The following is a 22,633-nucleotide window of genomic DNA, read 5'->3' as shown; positions in this document are numbered from 1 at the left end:
CATTTGCTGCTTTATCGATTAATTGCCAATTTCGATAACATTTTTAAATTTCATTTTAATATACGATGTTGTAAAATCAGAAGACGACATCACCATATTCTCAATTTACTGTATATTATTTTTAATGTCGATGACATAAATAAATAAAATACGAAACAAAATTTCAGCACATATTCAGCCTGCTATGATTTTTTTAATGTCTATGCTATAAAATATTTGAAAGTGAAATTTAAGCAAGAATGTAAAAACATCATTTGCCGCCTAGCCGGCATTTATTCAAGGCAATGGTCTCGTTAAATTTATCACAGAGAGAAAAAAATCTTAATTCTTACACATACTAGCAATTGTGTATTAGGATATGCAGAATACATTTTAGATACAAATTTACAAAATAAATGTATGTTGTAATTTAAGAACAATCTTTATTTATTTGTTTCGACAACAAATTTACAATCGAAAATAAAACTTTAATTAAATATACGTTATACATATATAGGTCAGATGTCAATACATCTGTGATATAAATATTTTTAGGATTTTAATATTAATTGGAATTCTATCTAAATTTCAATCTAACTATAAAAGCAAAATTTTGAAGTAGCCCATGTGACACTGTAAAAATGTCCATAAAATGACGTTAACATAAAATGATTATCACTTTGCTAACCCTGAAATTAATTATTGTGGCCAGTTCGTAGTAAGCAATCGAATTTTTGAGATTTTCTTGTAACATCTACAACAAAACATTTTGTATTGAATTTATTGTGGAAAATTTACAAAATTTTTATAATACTTCCCATTTAAAAATTCAAAATCTATCTGATGAAGGTAAATATGGAAATTGAATTTTAGAAAGGAAAATTTTGTACGAACACAAGTCAATTTTAATGTATCTATGATTGACCATAATATATTATTCTGAATGGAAAAAATAGAGATATGAATATGAGACTATTACTTATGGCTGAGATTGAATAACTATGTCTATGATCTTCTGGTAGCATCTACAACAAACCATTTTGTATTGAATTTATTATGGAAAATTTACAAAATTTTTATAATACTTCCCATGTAAAAATTCAAAATCTATCTGAGGAAGGTAAATATGGAAATTGAATTTTAGAAAGGAAAATTTTCAATGAACACTAGTCAATTTTAATATATCTATAATTCACAATAATACATTATTGTGAATGAAAAAATACAGATATGAATATGAGACTATTACTGATGGCTAAGATTGAATAACTATGGTTGTCTGATAAACGCCAGGAGTTATACAATAGTCAAGGAGTCAATTTTAATATATCTATAATTCACAATAATATATTATTGTGAATGAAAAAAAAATAGAGATATGAATATGAGACTATTACTGATGGCTAATACCGAATAACTATGGTTGTCCGATAAACGCCAGGAGTTATACAATACTCAAGGAGAAAAATATTTTTTCCGGCTTGTAGATTTTGTTTTCCGTATTCGACATTTAAGTTAGAATCTAATAGATTAAAATCAATAAAAATCTGACTTCAATTGAAAACATTATCTTTTGTTTTGAATTTTGTTATACGATGTAATTCATAATAGTATATTGTGATTGGAGCTAAAACCGAAAAAAATGTAAAAATATGATGGCACCATTACTCCTCCTTGCATTGTTTAACATACCATAAATTGTCCACATGCATATTGAACAGGTTTCCTGATTTTTAGTTAAAAAAGTTTTATGTTTTTCTCAATATTAAAACTTAATATCTAATGGAAGGCATATGATAGGATAAGAAATTTGTTAGAAGTTAGAAGTTTATCACAATGGACTGAATAGCCTGAAACTTAATCGGGCTGCCACTTTAACCTTGTTTGAAGTACTGAATAGCCTGAAACTTAATCGGGCTGCCACTTTAACCTTGTTTGAAGTACCAAAATTTTGTTAGAAATTAATTTAATCGCTTTTCACGTATATGCAATTCACAATAGCAAATTATTGTGATTGAAAAGGAAACTAATTTAGAGTAGTGAATATGTTCACAGTTATATTCTATATGCAGAGTAAACAATTCACAATTTAAAGCAAATTTCATGGCTCGTCAATTTAAATTTCTATATCGATATAATAACGAGATTCAATATGGAATTTAATAAATTTTACGGTAAAGTTTTAAAGTGTTAAATAAAGTTCTTTAAGATCTTTTTTGCTGTGATTTCAGCTTAAAACCATGAGGTGGCTACAAAAGTTGCTGAACCAAACGAGGAAAAGAATGATTGTCAAATTGATTTGGGTAAAGTCCTTTTGACTGCAAGATGGTTAGATATACGATCTCCTTTAAGTTCTTTAAGATCTTTTTTGCTGTGATTTCAGCTTAAAACCATGAGGTGGCTACAAGAGTTGCTGAACCAAAAGAGGAAAAGTATGATTGTCAAAATTGATTTGGGTAAAGCCCTTTTGACTGCAAGATGGTTAGATGGACGATCTTCAGATTCTATATATAAATAAATAGATTGTATTGTCTTCCCATTCACAATAGTTCATTATTGTGATTGAAAAAAAACTCATTTAGAAGAAACGAAAATGTTCATTTTTGAAAAAAAATCTCACTAACTGAATGATCGATCGAACAATTATATCGTTATACTCTAATTTTATCAACCTACAAAGAAAAACTATTCAGTGATGAGCTCTTTTATATCCTTCACCTTAATTTTTTGTCAACCATTCATCCGACTGATCTTAATGAAAATTATGCGGCAACAAAATGTGCTTAATCTTTATTAAAATGCACGAATAGTGGAATGTTTTTTTTTTTCAATTGCCATGAATTCATTGGTATGGTGTAGAAAATAAGCAAGTGCACATTAACATTTGCTATAGGCATAGAAATGAGCAATGTTATTTTTTGCCGACGTAGATAAATCCCCAACATTGTATGGTAGACAAGCATCCTATTTATATGACTGCCCATCAATTCTCAAAATACTTGAAATGCAACATTTTTTTGCCAAGTTATAACTAAGCGGTCTTTGTTGATATCAAAAACCAAAAAAAAGTAGAAAATTAGAATTAGAGCATAACGAGGAGCTTCATGGTTTATGAATATCTTGGACATCTATCAAAGCTAACGATGAGTAGCATCTCGATGCATTACGATGGTCATATATAGCAACTGATTTTTAATCCCATTTCGCCTATGTGAAGTACTTACCCTTTTTTTACGTGGAGGATCTTCTTTGAAATCCACTACGATGCCTTCGTCAGACGTTGAGACGGATGTGGTACGTATGCGGGCACTTGCCGAGGCATCATTTGTGATTACACCCATATTGTGGCCATCATCGCTGAGAGGTGGCGATGAGGAGCCAGAACTCCATGAGGCCGATGAACTGCCAGGGCTAGAGCCCAGCCATTTATCTGTGAAAACATCAAGAGTAAACGGGGAAAAAAGTTAATTTTAAGCTTAACACCAAGATGTTTCATTAAAACAAAAAAAAACAAGAACAAAAGCAAATCTAGGTGAGATTATAGTTCCCAAGGTATTCAAGTTATTGTGGATAGTTATTTTCCTTTTATAATTCTTTTTTCTTGACATCTCTCGCATGATAACTACACAAGTGCTTGGTGTAAAATAAGTCACGAATGGATATTTATTAAAGTAATTTTATTTAATTTTTTGTTGTCCCAAAAAAAAAACAAAATTTAAAAATGACCCAAGCATTGCCACTATCGACATTAACTAAAGAAGTTGACTTCTGCTATAAATAGCCAACCATTAAAATGTCATTGACTGTAATTTGTACAATCCATCATCTGTACTAATATGCAGGAAATCATTAAGTATAAAATGATAAAAAAAATATTAATTTTATTTCATTTATTTTTAACATAAAATTGATGTCATCCAATGATAGGGTGCTATTAATTTTTTTGAAAGAGGGATTTCCAACAGGGCTATATAATGCCTTAAAAGAAAAAATAGTTTGGCCATTGATAGCCTCCTTTTAACTGGCTATTTTTGGCCCAACAATTTTCCAAACTGTTTTTAGTGATCTGAAAAATGTGGTTTCTCAAGACCTTAATCATAAATTTCTGAGGTGGCATTGACATCCTAATTCCACTGAAATTTATTAACTTTGAGAATAAAACCAAGTCACGCTGGACCAAATCAAAAGACATTGGTGGAGGGGGCGGATGTTTGTAGCCTACCTTCATTATGGTGGCCAGGGAGGTATAAGCATGGTTGCCACTCGAGCCAAACATAATCCGTCAAAATTTGGAGAAAATTTTACAAAAAAACTACCCAACAAAAAACCTTATTTTGCAAAATTTTATTTCTATAAAAAATATAGTCAGAATTTTATTCCTATAGATCATTTTGTCAACATTGTCAAAAGTTTATTTCTATAAAAAATTTTGTCACAATTTTATTTCTATAAAAAATTTTGTCAATTTTTTTTCTATAGAAAATTTTGTAAAAATTTTATTTCTATAGAAAATTTTGTAAAAATTTTATTTCTATAGAAAATTTTCTCCAAATTTTATTTCTATATCAAATTTTGCCAAAATTTTATTTCACTAGAAGATTTTCTCACGTTTGTTTTTCTATACAAAATTTTGTCAAATTTTTATATCAATAGAAAATTTTCTCAAAATTTTATTTCTATACAAAATTTTATTTCTATGGAAAATCTTTTCAAAATTTTATTTATATAGAAAATTTTGTACATTTTTTTTTAAGAAAATTTTGTCAACATTTTATTTCTATAGAAAATTTTCTCAAAATTTTATTTCTATATAAAATTTTGTCAAATTTTTTTTCAATAAAAAATTTTCTCAAAATTTTATTTTAATAGAAAATTTTCTTAAAGTTTTGTTTCTATAGAAAATTTTAAATCAATAGAAAATTTCAATAGAAAATTTTTGTTTCTGTAGAAAATCTTCTCAAAATTTTATTTCTATAAAAATTTTTGTCGAAATTTTATTTCAATAGAAAATTTTCTCCAAATTTTATTTCTATATAAAATTTTATTTCTATAAAAAATTTTCTCAAAATTTTATTTCTATAGAAAGTGTTCTCCAAATTTTGTTTCTATAGAAAATTTTCTCAAAATTTTATTTCAATAGAAAATTTTCTCAAAATTTTATTTCAATAGAAAATTTTCTCAAAATTTTATTTCAATAGAAAATTTTCTTAAAATTTTATTTCAATAGAAAATTTTCTCAAAATTTTATTTCTATAGAAAATTTTATCAATTTTGTTTTCTATGGAAAATTTTGTCAAAATTTTATTTCTGTAGAAAATTTTGTCAAAATTTTATTTCAATAGAAAATTTTCTTAAAGTTTTATTTCTATAGAAAATTTTATTTCATTAGAAAATTTTCTCAAAATTTTATTTCTATACAAAATCTTATTTCTATACAAAATTTTTTTTTATACAAAATTTTATTTCTATGGAAAATTTTCTCAAAATTTGATTTCTATATAAAATTTTCTCAAAATTTTATTTCTATATACAATTTTGCCAAAAATTTATTTCACTAGAAAATTTTGTCAAAATTTTATTTCACTAGAAAATTTTCTCAAATTGTTTTTCTATAGAAAATTTTGTCAAAATTTTATTTCTAAAGAAAATTTTGTCAATTTTTTTTCTATAGAAAATTTTGTGAAAATTTTATTTCTATAGAAAATTTTCTTATAATTTTATTTATATATAAAATTTTGTCAAAATTTTATTTCAATAGAAAATTTTCTCAAAATTTTTATTTCAATAGAAAATTTTCTCAAAATTTTATTTCTATGGAAAATTTTATTTCAATAGAAAATTTTCTTAAAATTTTATTTCTATATAAAATTTTTTCAAAATTTTATTTCTATATAAAATTTTGTCAAAATTTATTTTCAATAGACAATTTTCTCAAAATTTTATTTCAATAGAAAATTTTCTCAAAATTTTATTTCTATAGAAAATGTTCTCAACATTTTATAGCTATAGAAATTTTTCTCAAAATAATAGTTCTATAGAAAACGTTCTTAAAATTTTATTTCTATAGAAAATTTTCTCAAAATTTTATTTCTATGGAAAATTTTATTTCAATAGAAAATTTTCTCCAAATGTTATTTCTATACAAAATTTTATTTCTATATAAAATTTTCTCAAAATTTTATTTCTATAGAAAATTTTCTCAAAATTTTATTTCTATAGAAAATTTTCTCAAAATTTTATTTCTATAGAGAGTGTTCTAAAACTTTTATTTCTATAGAAAATTTTCTCAAAATTTTATTTCTATATAAAATTTTGTCAAAATTTTATTTCTATAGAAAATTGTCTGAAAATTTTATTTCTATACAAAATTTTATTTCTATACAAAATTTTTTCAAAATTTTATTTCTATAGAAAATTTTGTTAAAATTTTATTTCTGTAGAAAATTTTCTCCAAAATTTTTTTTCTATACAAAATTTTATTTCTATGGAAAATTTTCTCAAAATTTTATTTCTATAGAAAATTTTCTCAAAATTTTATTTCTATAGAAAATTTTCTCAAAATTTTATTTCTATAGAAAATTTTCTCAAAATTTTATTTCTATAGAAAATTTTTTTAAAATTTTATTTCTGTAGAAAATTTTCTCAAAAATTTTTTTTCTATACAAAATTTTATTTCTATGGAAAAATTTCTCAAAATTTTATTTCTATAGAAAATTTTCTCAAAATTTTATTTCTATAGAAAATTTTCTCAAAATTTTATTTCTATAGAAAATTTTCTCAAAATTTTATTTCTATAGAAAATTTTTGTCAAAATTTTATTTCCATACAAAATATTCTCAAAATTTTATTTCTATATAAAATTTTGTCAAAATTTCATTTCAATATAAAATTTTCTCAAAATTTTATTTCAATAGAAAATTTTCTCAAAATTTCATTTCAATATAAAATTTTCTCAAAATTTTATTTCAATAGAAAATTTTCTCAAAATTTTATTTCAATAGAAAATTTTCTCAAAATTTTATTTCAGTAGAAAATTTTCTCAAAATTTTATTTCTAAAGAAAATGTTCTCAAAATTTTATATCTATAGAAAATTTTCTCAAAATAGTATTTCTATAGAAAATGTTCTCAAAATTTTATTTCTATAGAAATTTTTCTCAACCTTTTTTTCAATAGAAAATTTTCTCAAAATTTTATTTTATTTTTATTTTAGAAAATTTTGTCAAAATTTTATTTCCATAAAAAATTTAATTTCTATAGAAAATTTGTGAAGTACCTCTTAATTGGAGAGGAATAGTTTGCAAAATCTACAAAAATATCAAGAATTCTACCAATCTGCCAGATAGTAAATAATCTACCCCTTTTTGGGAGAATTCTACTAACAGTGGCAACCGTGGGTATAAGCTGTTGGGATATCATGATGGATGCACATTTCTTCCTTTACCATGTGTGATCATAGTTGCTTCAACTCATGCTCCTCCAAGAAGTGTCTCTTTAGCTCCAAATTCGCCACTTTTTCCAAGCGATAATATTTTTTTGCCAGTTTTTACATTATTGCACCACCTTTTTGTCATGGTGTGCAACTTTTTATTTAATTCCTTTTAAGCTGCACATATTCTATTAACTTTTAATTCTAAATCCAATTCAACTGACACGTGTTTGTCTCATTTAGAAATTAGAATTCTTAGGCTGGAAAGTAATTGTTTAGTTAACTTGTAGAAACGTTGCGGACTTGGAAAGAACTTGCCTGATGCCAGAAATGTGAAACTTACACACTTTGGTTGGTTCAACAAAACTAAATAATAGAGAAGGTTCAGTGGTTAAGACTAGAAGTGTCCATGTGTAATAGGTACTTTTAGTTAAATGTGGTATCACAATGGACTGAATAGTCTAAGTGAGCCTGAAATTTAATCGGGCTGCCGCTTTAACCTAACCTACACACTTTGACACCTCTCATTAATGGCTACAGTGAGTGTTGCCTTCAAAAGGTTTGATTTTGTAATTTTTTATTATAATATTATAATTTTAGATCTTTTACATAAGCCGATCTAATGTCAATGACTTTTTTTTGCCACTTAAATTTATAAATCGTTTAGTCGACTTTGGGAAAGGTTGAGGCATTCAAATGGGCTGTAATGTCTAGCTTAAATGGAAATCTCTCAAAAGTGGTTAAATTTGCTTCCGACGACGTTATTTCAATAAAAGAAAACTCTGGATACCTCCAAATTCTACATTCGCGGGTATCAACTTCGACTAAACTAAAGCTAGATTTTGTTACCAAGCAATTTATTAAATTATAGCCGTCGAAAAAATGATTTCCATTCTCAAAATGTGTCAAATTAGCATACTATAAGATACACTCTTTTTTTACAGTTTTTTCTTCAAGCCCACGCCATATATATTTTCATTTTTTGTTATCAATAATACCCCAATGAAAAATAATATGCTGGTATTCTTAACAACTTCTCGAGAAATGCTTATGCCAGACTCTAGAAAATCCCCATTCAATTCAAAAGAAATTTCATAATTATCGATGACATAATGAAGGCTTTATAGTAAAATGTAAAGCACGAAACAAAAAATCCAACCAAACATGGAAAGAAACCCCACCCTCCCCCCTCTCTGACAAAAAAACAAATAAATTACGGTTTACTCACCTCCATTTTTGGGTGACTTTGGAGAAAGTGACAGTGTAACCAATATCATGGCCGCATTATTTTCATTCATTTCCTCTTCATCATATTGATCGCATCCATTGCTTTCCGTTGCACATGATGGTGGACGTTTACGTGAACTGCAATGGGAAGAAGAAAAACAAGAAATATTAAAAACCAGAAAAAAAACAAGAAATAAGTATTAAAATATGCGAGAGATATTTATGTGGAAAAATTTAAATGAGACACTTTTTGGAAACAACTTATGTTATTTTAATTAAATGCTTCAAATGTGGGGAAATACAATATTGACATATATCATTTTACACGACTTAAACTAAACTTAATGTAAATAGATTAGTGACATTTAAGTTACAAAATTGAGTTAAACTATATTTTATTAAGTGAAAATAAATCTAAAGTACATGGATTTTAGTTCAAAAAAAAAAAAAAATAAATAAATAAATAAATAAAATAAAATTAAAATAAATTAAATGAAAATTATCAAAACTGAACTAAAATTATATAATTAACTTAATGTAAAGATTACTTAAATTAAAACGATATCTGCTTAATTTTATTATTGTTAATATTCTTTAGTATACATTTTATTTCCCTAATAATTCAAATTTTCTTTTTTTCTTTTTTCAATTTATACTCGCGGCATCTGCCACTATGAGGTTTATCAACAAAATTGGTATCCACTAATCACTGGAATGCAGAGCAAAATTTAAATCGATTTGGTGTGATTTTTTAAATTAATTTAATATATTTTTAAATAAAATTTGTTTTCATTTCTTTATTTAAATAATTTAATAAAATTTAAATCGATTTATATAAAAGATTATATTAAAATAATATTAGTATAAGAAAATAGTCTTATAGACTTAATTTTGCATATTTTCTGTAGCCAAATTACATTACATTAGCAAATTGAGCAGAAAAAAAAACTAAATAAATTTTATGTAAAATTTTTCAAGTAAAGAAATGAAAACAAATTTTATTTAAAAATATATTAAATTAATTTAAAAAATCACACCAAATCAAAATGGGTCACATGAACTAAAATTAATTTAAATTTTTCTTATCTAATTCAAATTAAATAAAATTAAAGTAATTAAAATTTCAAAAAATTTAATTTAAATTAAACTGAATTAAATTACATGAAGTTAAATGAAGCTTTAACTTAATTTGTATACAAAAATTAAAAAAAATATATATATTTTTTATTTTATAATTTTTGGTTTATTCATATTTGTTTATTTCAAATTAAATTAAAAATTAATTTATATAAATTAAATAATATAAAATTATAATGAATTGAATAAATTGAAGATACATTTTCATAAAACTGTAATTATAGGCTAATATATAAGCCACTATATTATTACGTATAGTAAGGTACTTCGCTCAACGAAGTTTTGGATGCCTACAATAGATGACAAATGCATAGTTAACAAATACCTTAAAACAAAATAAAAAATGAAGAATTAAAATGAATTAATAACTTGAAATTAAATTAAACTGAAAGTTAAATTTTATATAAAAACTATAAAAATAAATATGTATTTTTATTCATATTTTAAATTAAAATCAAATTAAATTAAACAACCCTAATTATGTTAAATTATACAAAATTAAAGTTAATTATATAAAATGAAGTTAATTTAAACTTATATATTTTAATTTAATTTAATTTAATTTAATTTAATTTAATTTAATTTAATTTAATTTAATTTAATTTAATTTAATTTAATTTAATTTAATTTAATTTAATTTAATTTAATTTAATTTAATTTAATTTAATTTAATTTAATTTAATTTAATTTAATTTAATTTAATTTAATTTAATTTAATTTAATTTAATTTAATTTAATTTAATTTAATTTAATTTAATTTAATTTAATTTAATTTAATTTAATTTAATTTAATTTAATTTAATTTAATTTAATTTAATTTAATTTAATTTAATTTAATTTAATTTAATTTAATTTAATTTAATTTAATTTAATTTAATTTAATTTAATTTAATTTAATTTAATTTAATTTAATTTAATTTAATTTAATTTAATTTAATTTAATTTAATTTAATTTAATTTAATTTAATTTAATTTAATTTAATTTAATTTAATTTAATTTAATTTAATTTAATTTAATTTAATTTAATTTAATTTAATTTAATTTAATTTAATTTAATTTAATTTAATTTAATTTAATTTAATTTAATTTAATTTAATTTAATTTAATTTAGTTTAATTTAATTTAATTTAATTTAATTTAATTTAATTTAATTTAATTTAATTTAATTTAATTTAATTTAATTTAATTTAATTTAATTTAATTTAATTTAATTTAATTTAATTTAATTTAATTTAATTTAATTTAATTTAATTTAATTTAATTTAATTTAATTTAATTTAATTTAGTATCATTTCATTTCATTTTTGTTTTTGATTTAATTTAATTTAATTTATTTTATTACATTTTCTATTGCCTTGAATCTTAGGCCTTAGTAAAATTGCAATAAAAATTTGCCAAAAATATCCAAAATTTTGTTTAAAGACAATAAATTGCATAAGTCACAAGACATCATTTCTTTTTTGTTTTTAATTTGCGATGAAACAAAATTCGCTTCTTTTGTGTAATTAAAATCCAACCTTGAAAAGTCGAAAAAACAACCACCAGCAACATTTTATCTCATTTCATCTCGTTTCCCAAGTGCCATTTATCAAAACGACAACCCCATGGGCCAAAGGAAAAATTTTGTGAGAAGACAACACAAAAAGAAAACAACAACAACATGTCAACGGTTAGGCAACTGCATGAAAAACATTTGTCTTGTGTCAAAAGAGACTCTGCAACTGGTGTATAAGATGTGTCTAGTCCACCTATAGATCTGTCTCATTGTGTGTCTAGGCAGTCATAGATATCTATGTACCACAAAGATGTCTGTTTTTCCTTAATTTTAGGCATGAATAAAAAATTGATTTTTTTTGAGAATTTTAAGTTATTTAATATAAAAATTAAAAATTTTGCCATAATTAAAATTTCTAAAAAAAACAAATTCAGAGGTGTCGAAACCGGGCTGAGATTTTAGTTTTAATTACAAAAAGAGAAAATTTAGTTTTGAGTAACTTTAATTTATATATACCTTTGGTTGTTAGTATATTTTGGAACGGTTTGACTATAAAGTCATTTAAATAATTTGTTATCATTAAAAGCAACAGCCAAAGAAAATTAATTTTTGGCGATTTAAAAAATACAAAATTGAAATGAACTTAATAAATAGTACGATTGAAAAATCTTAAATTCTGTGTTCTTTCGGAATGTCTGGCGACTTTACCCATTGGCGTCAGCATTCTATTGTCTGACTATCCTGGACACATGAATGCAAAGTCATTTTCTTATAATCTCTTTTAATGCATTCGTAGCAAATGCATTTCAACAATAGAATAATCAGAGTAGAATATGAAATAGCTCCCATAAGCTTTGAACTGATTTCGGTTGTTTTTTTGGAAGAATTTATGTTGTCCTTTGGCCAAGTGGTAGACGACGCGTCAATATAATGAACACTCAATATCTATAAAAGCCAAATTCCGTGGAAGAAATTTACCAAAAGAGAGAAAAATCATTTCATCATTGTTCGCTTTTTAAAGCTTCAATAAATTCATGGCTTATCTACAATTGTCGTTTAGTTGTTCTGGGGCGGGGCAGGGCTGGAGAGGAAAGAAGAGAAGATACAGATGACAAATACAGATATGGAAAGAGAGGAAGAAAAAACACTAGGAAGCGAAGAAGGGAAGGAAAACAACAAACAGGCCTTATGCTTGGGTGTGTGTGTTTGTGAGTGTATTTGGATTCCCTTAGAAGGTTATGTCAAGGTTATGGCCAACTTGCCTTAACATCCGGGCGTATGGTTAACATTTAATTGGCCTCTGTGTAACGCATACGCCACCCTGCACCAAAGTAAAGTCAACTTCTGCGATATTTCATTGAAACCAAGGTCTGTGCTTCGTGGGTAGTATACAAGGCTCTTTCGATGGTTTTCTTTTGTGTTTTGTTTTTACTCCCATAGGATGAAACAAAAAAATTATCTTTGGAATTTATCACGAACATGGTATTTTTTGTGTTTCAAACGAAATGGAGCAATCAAATCATACAAGGCGAACAAATGAATGGAGCTCGAAACAAGCAACTGGATGTACAAAAGAATGATTCATCTGCCAATTATTTGTTTTTTTTTTTTTTTGTTAACATCATGGAGGGAAAAGCCCGGAACATTGTTTAAATGTCCCAACTTAAACGTACACGCAACCAGAGCAACCCAAAAATGGAACACAATGTACAATAACCGCCGTCGCAGCAGCAGCTAGAACAACCTTTAAAAAATTGCTAATTTTTCTAAGGCAAGCAAATCATATTGAGCTATAATTGAGAGAAGGTGGAGCACCCGAAAAGGGGGTAGAACTAGAGAAGGGAAGCTCCTAGAGTCATAATGACGTAGTCCACACCCACATACCCTTGCCTAAAATGGACGCAATGCCACTGTTTGCCATTTTACGCCTGGGTGTAGTACGTAATGGCATTGTTCCACACCCATACCACACACACGCACACACACACACGCTGTGGAAACAGACTTCTTCTGACAATGACACAAAAACCACTATGCCAAGCTAATGTACGTCAGTTAAGTATCAGTAGAACGTCATCACAAAAACAAAGCAAACTAATGAGCGTGAGGACGAGCAGAGAGCGAAGGTGCAATCGCAAAGAACCCAGAAAAGAATCGGCAACGACTACGACGACGACAAATTGTATTATTCAATTGAGGCCGGCCGGCTGTACAAATGCCAAACCATGCTTAGCAACAGTTTGCCAAATGCGATAAACACCACCAATGAACTTTAGTGCCTATGACAAAGAGGAGACATGGAGGAGCCGAACCATTGAGGGGTAAGCTAGCCAATTTGCTATAGCTCAAATAAGCTGTGGCAAAAAACCACAAAACAAAAACATTATCTTGGAACTGTAAATTATATATACATGCATGTGTATATTATTAGGTTACATACAGACATTCGGAAGCAACTCATACCCAGAGAGAAAAAGTAAAATAAATTAAAGTAAAATAAATTAAAATAAATAAATTAGAATATGGCACGCTAAATAAAAATAACAAAAAAATAAAAACAAATTAAAGTTATAAAAAAAAATATCTGAAATTTATCAAATAAAGTCTAAAGAAGTCATAAATTAAATTAAATTAAATTAAATTATATTAAATTATATTAAATTAAATTAAATTAAATTAAATTAAATTAAATTAAATTAAATTAAATTAAATTAAATTAAATTAAATTAACTTAAATTAAATTAAATTAAATTAAATTAAATTAAATTAAATTAAATTAAATTAAATTAAATTAAATTAAATTAAATTAAAGTTAAATTAAATTAAATTAAATTAAATTAAATTAAATTAAATTAAATTAAATTAAATTAAATTAAATTAAATTAAATTAAATTAAATTAAATTAAATTAAATTAAATTAAATTAAATTAAATTAAATTAAATTAAATTAAATTAAATTAAATTAAATTAAATTAAATTAAATTAAATTAAATTAAATTAAATTAAATTAAATTAAATTAAATTAAATTAAATTAAATTAAATTAAATTAAATTAAATTAAATTAAATTAAATTAAATTAAATTAAATTAAATTAAATTAAATTAAATTAAATTAAATTAAATTAAATTAAATTAAATTAAATTAAATTAAATTAAATTAAATTAAATTAAATTAAATTAAATTAAATTAATTAAATTAAATTAAATTAAATTAAATTAAATTAAATTAAATTAAATTAAATTAAATTAAATTAAATTAAATTAAATTAAATTAAATTAAATTAAATTAAATTAAATTAAATTAAATTAAATTAAATTAAATTAAATTAAATTAAATTAAATTAAATTAAATTAAATTAAATTAAATTAAATTAAATTAAATTAAATTAAATTAAATTAAATTAAATTAAATTAAATTAAATTAAATTAAATTAAATTAAATTAAATTAAATTAAATTAAATTAAATTAAATTAAATTAAATTAAATTAAATTAAATTAAATTAAATTAAATTAAATTAAATTAAATTAAATTAAATTAAATTAAATTAAAATTAAATTAAATTAAATTAAATTAAATTAAATAAATTAAATTAAATTAAATTAAATTAAATTAAATTAAATTAAATTAAAATTAAATTAAATTAAATTAAATTAAATTAAATTAAATTAAATTAAAATTAATAATTAAATTAAATTAAATTAAATTAAATTAAAATAAATTAAATTAAATTAAATTAAATTAAATTAAATTAAATTAAATTAAATTAAATTAAATTAATTAAATTAAATTAAATTAAAAATTAAATAAATAAATTAAATTAAATTAAATTAAATTAAATTAAATTAAATAAAATTAAATTAAATTAAATTAAATAAATTAAATTAAATTAAATTAAATTAAATTAAATTAAATTAAATTAAATTAAATTAATTAAATTAAATTACTTAAATTAAATTAAATTAAATTAAATTAAATTAAATTAAATTAAATTAAATTAAATTAAATTAAATTAAATTAAATTAAATTAAATTAAATTAAATTAAATTAAATTAAATTAAATTAAATTAAATTAAATTAAATTAAATTAAATTAAATTAAATTAAATTAAATTAAATTAAATTAAATTAAATTAAATTAAATTAAATTAAATTAAATTAAATTAATTAAATTAAATTAAATTAAATTAAATTAAATTAAATTAAATTAAATTAAATTAAATTAAATTAAATTAATTAAATTAAATTAAATTAAATTAAATTAAATTAAATTAAATTAAATTAAATTAAATTAAATTAAATTAAATTAAATTAAATTAAATTAAATTAAATTAAATTAAATTAAATTAAATTAAATTAAATTAAATTAAATTAAATTAAATTAAATTAAATTAAATTAAATTAAATTAAATTAAATTAAATTAAATTAAATTAAATTAAATTAAATTAAATTAAATTAAATTAAATTAAATTAAATTAAATTAAATTAAATTAAATTAAATTAAATTAAATTAAATTAAATTAAATTAAATTAAATTAAATTAAATTAAATTAAATTAAATTAAATTAAATTAAATTAAATTAAATTAAATTAAATTAAATTAAATTAAATTAAATTAAATTAAATTAAATTAAATTAAATTAAATTAAATTAAATTAAATTAAATTAAATTAAATTAAATTAAATTAAATTAAATTAAATTAAATTAAATTAAATTAAATTAAATTAAATTAAATTAAATTAAATTAAATTAAATTAAATTAAATTAAATTAAATTAAATTAAATTAAATTAAATTAAATTAAATTAAATTAAATTAAATTAAATTAAATTAAATTAAATTAAATTAAATTAAATTAAATTAAATTAAATTAAATTAAATTAAATTAAATTAAATTAAATTAAATTAAATTAAATTAAATTAAATTAAATTAAATTAAATTAAATTAAATTAAATTAAATTAAATTAAATTAAATTAAATTAAATTAAATTAAATTAAATTAAATTAAATTAAATTAAATTAAATTAAATTAAATTAAATTAAATTAAATTAAATTAAATTAAATTAAATTAAATTAAATTAAATTAAATTAAATTAAATTAAATTAAATTAAATTAAATTAAATTAAATTAAATTAAATTAAATTAAATTAAATTAAATTAAATTAAATTAAATTAAATTAAATTAAATTAAATTAAATTAAATTAAATTAAATTAAATTAAATTAAATTAAATTAAATTAAATTAAATTAAATTAAATTAAATTAAATTAAATTAAATTAAATTAAATTAAATTAAATTAAATTAAATTAAATTAAATTAAATTAAATTAAATTAAATTAAATTAAATTAAATTAAATTAAATTAAATTAAATTAAATTAAATTAAATTAAATTAAATTAAATTAAATTAAATTAAATTAAATTAAATTAAATTAAATTAAATTAAATTAAATTAAATTAAATTAAATTAAATTAAATTAAATTAAATTAAATTAAATTAAATTAAATTAAATTAAATTAAATTAAATTAAATTAAATTAAATTAAATTAAATTAAATTAAATTAAATTAAATTAAATTAAATTAAATTAAATTAAATTAAATTAAATTAAATTAAATTAAATTAAATTAAATTAAATTAAATTAAATTAAATTAAATTAAATTAAATTAAATTAAATTAAATTAAATTAAATTAAATTAAATTAAATTAAATTAAATTAAATTAAATTAAATTAAATTAAATTAAATTAAATTAAATTAAATTAAATTAAATTAAATTAAATTAAATTAAATTAAATTAAATTAAATTAAATTAAATTAAATTAAATTAAATTAAATTAAATTAAATTAAATTAAATTAAATTAAATTAAATTAAATTAAATTAAATTAAATTAAATTAAATTAAATTAAATTAAATTAAATTAAATTAAATTAAATTAAATTAAATTAAATTAAATTAAATTAAATTAAATTAAATTAAATTAAATTAAATTAAATTAAATTAAATTAAATTAAATTAAATTAAATTAAATTAAATTAAATTAAATTAAATTAAATTAAATTAAATTAAATTAAATTAAATTAAATTAAATTAAATTAAATTAAATTAAATTAAATTAAATTAAATTAAATTAAATTAAATTAAATTAAATTAAATTAAATTAAATTAAATTAAATTAAATTAAATTAAATTAAATTAAATTAAATTAAATTAAATTAAATTAAATTAAATTAAATTAAATTAAATTAAATTAAATTAAATTAAATTAAATTAAATTAAATTAAATTAAATTAAATTAAATTAAATTAAATTAAATTAAATTAAATTAAATTAAATTAAATTAAATTAAATTAAATTAAATTAAATTAAATTAAATTAAATTAAATTAAATTAAATTAAATTAAATTAAATTAAATTAAATTAAATTAAATTAAATTAAATTAAATTAAATTAAATTAAATTAAATTAAATTAAATTAAATTAAATTAAATTAAATTAAATTAAATTAAATTAAATTAAATTAAATTAAATTAAATTAAATTAAATTAAATTAAATTAAATTAAATTAAATTAAATTAAATTAAATTAAATTAAATTAAATTAAATTAAATTAAATTAAATTAAATTAAATTAAATTAAATTAAATTAAATTAAATTAAATTAAATTAAATTAAATTAAATTAAATTAAATTAAATTAAATTAAATTAAATTAAATTAAATTAAATTAAATTAAATTAAATTAAATTAAATTAAATTAAATTAAATTAAATTAATTAACATATTATGACACTCAAAAAAATTTAACTCTCTATTTCACTAAAGCCAATTTAACTTTATTTTAGTTCATGGTATTACTATGTTTGGAGAAAGTTTCCTTTACTCTAAGAATTTTTTGCGTACGTTAGTTAAATTAACTAAAAAATTAAATTAAGCATAAAGATTTACTAAATTTGTATTTCTCACAACATAGTTCATTATTTCTTTAAATTTGTAAATTTTACTAGAAATACGTTCATTATGAACTTCGTATGTCACTAAAGACATTCTTGCAATTTTGAACTCAAATTTTTTCCTTCAAACTACTAAATTTTCTTTAACATGTGAAAAAAACTTAATTATGTCTAATAAATTTTCTTGAATTTGTCAAAAAATATTTACTTTTTTTGTGATATCGGCGTGATGCCAGCGTTTGTTATACTGTTTAGTTAAAATTTTCTAAAAATATTAAAAAAATTTCTAAAAATCAACCACAAGTTTTCTTCCTGGTGGGGTCACTGTTTTTTCAGGGTATTACAATTTTTATACGAGCTTATTGGACAGGAAGATTAAAGAATTGATTGAATACCAAGCTATTGAAGAGAAACACCTCACAAGCCTAGCTAGACATATGTTTCCTTGCTGGCTACTACAAATTTTCATAGTCTTTAGTGTAGATCTGGCGGGGTGAGATGATTCAGTTTGGGTCTTAATTAAATTACATGAAATGAAATGGAATGAATGGAAATAAAATTAATTTAAATTAAATTAATTTTTTTATGATAATTAATTTAGAACATAAGTATATTTTATATTTTTCTTGCAGATAAGACTAGGTGGATTCGCGGGGCAGTGTTAATACTAAAGAATATTAAAAAACATAAATACATGAATAATTTTTTTTTTTAATTACAAAAAAATAAATAAATTATGTTAATTTAAAATAATACAATAAAAAATAATTGTGCTATCGAACACTACCAAACTTTCTAATATTTACCACTAGATTAAAATAAATAATTAATTAGCATGTTGAGGGGTTGTTATGGTTTCCAATCGCAAAATAAATTAATTGTAAATATAATTGAAGGCTAAGATTTTTTCCTGTGTATTCATCACGGAATTTGTTCATGATTTGTGAGGTTTAGTTATTTTATGGACAAATAAAAATGCATGAAATATAATTCAAAAATCTTATTGAGATAGGTCAGCACAGGGAAAAACTGAAAGTTCTTAGAGATTTGATTAAACATTTGCACATAATTTTTTTTTTTTGATTTTCCATCAAAACTGTTAACAATAAATTCCCAAATGGGAAAACTTTATGCGGTTTGAAGCCATAAAAATACACATCACAATTGTTTTAGTCCAATGACAAAACAAAGCATTTCCATTGCAAATAAAACAATGTGGGTGGAAAAAAAAAAAAAAAACAAAACAAAACATTAGAAAAAATACAGGGCATTCCATCATAAGTGCACACAGTCGGTGTAACCCCGAGTATTTTACATTGATGTAATTAATGTGGTTTTTCTATGAAGCGTTTTTGTTTTTGTTTTTTTTTTCAATATTATATTCGATTTTTTATGTCGGCTATTTTACTTTGAAATCACCCCGAATTGCGTGTCATAAAGCTCCATTGTTTCGTGAGTGGTTAGGCCATATGCCTTTACCGATCATCATATAGAGGCGAGGGCCATATGCCTAACCAACTATTGATAGACACAAAGTCTAGAATATTTTTTAGGTATGGAATTTTTCTGAAGAAAAAAAAATATATAATATTATTTTGCTATTTGCAATGATATTAGAAACCATGGAGATGTATTGCAAAATTGCCTTTTTCAGGAATACTAAAATAACAGATAACATACATTTAAAGTTAATTTAACTACATTTTCATTAAATAACCTAGATCAGCAGTAGTTTAATTCAATTTAAAGAAAATTATTTTATTTTTTTTTAAATATTATCTGAATTGTTACATATAAATTATAATGATTACAATAATCGATTTCTTAAAATTTAATGCAACTTAAAAAAGGAATTAATTATTTGAATTTTTAATTTAATTTATTTTAGTTTCATTTAATTTAATTTATCTTAGTTTCATTTATTTAATTTATTTTAGTTTAATTTAATTTAATTAGTTAATGTAATTTAATTTAATTTGATATAATTAAATTATTTTACTTTAATATAATTTAATTTAATTTTGTTTCAGGTTTATTTAATTTAATCTAATTTTGTTTATTTTAATGTATTTTATATAGGGAAATTGCGTATACGATTCCTTGTGTTTATAAAAACTTACTGCATTTTCCAACTGGTGACATTTTGGGCTTATAATATGTTTCCAAGTTTATAAAATTTAAGTTTTTATTTGATTATAATCAAATATGAGGTAAGTTAGGTTACAAACGGTGCCACCGAAGTGCAATGGTTAGCATGCCCCCTTGCATATAAAGGGTCATGGGTTCAATCCAGTGTTGCCAGAAGTAGAAGAAATTCCATAAATGTAGGTCTTTTCTAATATTTAGCGTCTTGTAGGGACGTAGGGGCACAATGTATGGACTTTTTCACTCAAGACAGTTTTTATTAATTTGTACATTTTTGTGGCTCCAGGGGAGGAAAGTAGAATCCGGCAAGGCTTGACGGTTACCACTCGTACAAACAAAGAAAATTTATCAAAATTTAAAGAAAATCTTACCACAAATCCACCAAACAAATATTTCTATAGAATTTATCTCAAAATTTTATTTCTATAGAAAATTGTCTCAAACTTTTATTTCTATAAAAAGTTTTCTCAAAATTTTATTACTATAGAATTTTTTCTCAAAATTTTATTTCTATAGAAAATTTTCTCAAAATTTTTTCTATACAACCTTTTTTCAAAATTTTGTTTCTACATAAACTTTTATTTCTATAACAAATTTTCTCAAACTTTTATTTCTATAAAAATTTTTTTCAAAATTTTATTTCTATAAAAAATTTTCTCAAAATGTTATTTCTATAGAAAATTTTCTCAAACTTTATTTCTATAAAATTTTTTTTCAAAATTTTATTACTATAGAATTTTTTCTCAAAATTTTATTTCTATAGAAAATTTTCTCAAAATATTTATTTCATATAGACAATGTTGTCAACATTTTATTTCTATACACAATTTTCCCAAAATTTTATTTCTATAGAAAATTTTCTCAAAATTTTATTACTATAGATTTTTTTTCAAAATTATATTTCTATAGATAAATTTCTCAAAATTTTATTTCTATAGAAAATTGTCTCAAACTTTTATTTCTATAAAAAATTTTCTCAAAATTTTATTTCTATACAAAATTTTCTCAAAATATTTATTTCATATAGAAAATGTTGTCAAATTTTTATTTCTATACAAAATTTTCCCAAAATTTTATTTCTATAGACAATTTTCTCAAACTTTTATTTTTATAGAAATTTTGCGCAAAGTTATATTTCTATAGAAAATTTTCTCAAAATTTTATTTCTATAGAAAATTGTCTCAAACTTTTATTTCTATAGAAAATTTTCTTAAACTTTTATTTCTATAAAAATTTTTCTCAAAATTTTATTGGTATATAATTTTTTCTCAAAATTTTATTTCTATAAAAAATTTTCTCAAAATTTTATTGATATAGAATTTTTTCTCAAAATTTTATTTCTATATAAATTTTTCTAAAATTTTATATCTATAGAATTATTTCTCAAAATTTTATTTCTATAAAAAATTTTCTCAAATTTTTATTGATATAGAATTTTTTCTCAAAATTTTATTTCTATATAAATTTTTCTAAAATTTTATATCTATAGAATTTTTTCTCAAAAATTTATTTGTATAGAAAAATTTCTCAAAATTTTATTTCTATAGAAAATATTTCTCAAAATTTTATTTCTATACAAAATTGTCTCAAAATTTTATTTCTATACAAAATTTTATTTCTATAGAATTTTTTTTTTCAAAATATTATTTCTACAGAAAATTTTCTCAAAATTGTATTCCTATATAAATTTTTCTAAAATTTTATTTCTATAATTTTTTTTTTCAAAAATTTTATTTCTATAGAAAAATTTCTCAAAATTTTATTTCTATACAAAATTTTCTCAAAATTTTATTTCTATAGAAAATTGTCTCAAACTTTTATTTCTATAAAAAAAATTCTCAAAATTTTATTACTATAGATTTTTTTTTCAAAATTTTATTTCCATAGAAAATTTTCTCAAACTTTTATTTCTATAAAAAAAATTTCTAAAAATTTTATTTCTATACAAAATTTTCTCAAAATATTTATTTCATATAGAAAATGTTGTCAAACTTTTATTTCTATACAAAATTTTCCCAAAATTTTATTTCTATAGAAAATTTTCTCAAAAATTTATTTGTATAGAAAAATTTCTCAAAATTTTATTTCTATAGAAAAATTTCTCAAAATTTTAGTCTATAGAAAATTTTTTGAAAATTGTTTTCTATAGAAATTTTTCTAAAAATTTTAATTGTATATAAATTTTTCTAAAATTTTATTTCTATAGAATTTTTTCTCAAAAATTTATTTGTATAGAAGATTTTCTCAAAATTTTATTTCTATATAAA

The 22,633-nt window shown here is 19.8% G+C and overlaps 1 protein-coding gene across 5 annotated transcripts in view; it reads right to left on the bottom strand.

The window, feature by feature from the left end:
- Glut4EF (Glucose transporter 4 enhancer factor) overlaps positions 1-22,633 on the bottom strand; it is an 886,996-nt gene that overhangs the window by 169,481 nt on the left and 694,882 nt on the right. For all 5 annotated transcript variants that reach the window (XM_075290914.1, XM_075290913.1, XM_075290912.1 and 2 more), the window contains exons 3-4: positions 8,635-8,771; positions 3,204-3,409 (exon numbers count right to left, since the gene is read on the bottom strand). In XM_075290914.1, the coding sequence (XP_075147029.1) occupies positions 3,204-3,409; positions 8,635-8,771 (343 nt within the window). The remainder of the gene's footprint in view (positions 1-3,203; positions 3,410-8,634; positions 8,772-22,633) is intronic.

The sequence above is a fragment of the Haematobia irritans genome, chromosome 1 (assembly GCF_050003625.1).
Source record: "Haematobia irritans isolate KBUSLIRL chromosome 1, ASM5000362v1, whole genome shotgun sequence".
In the NCBI taxonomy this organism is placed as follows: domain Eukaryota; kingdom Metazoa; phylum Arthropoda; class Insecta; order Diptera; family Muscidae; genus Haematobia; species Haematobia irritans.
This window is presented reverse-complemented; position numbering and strand designations above follow the sequence as displayed.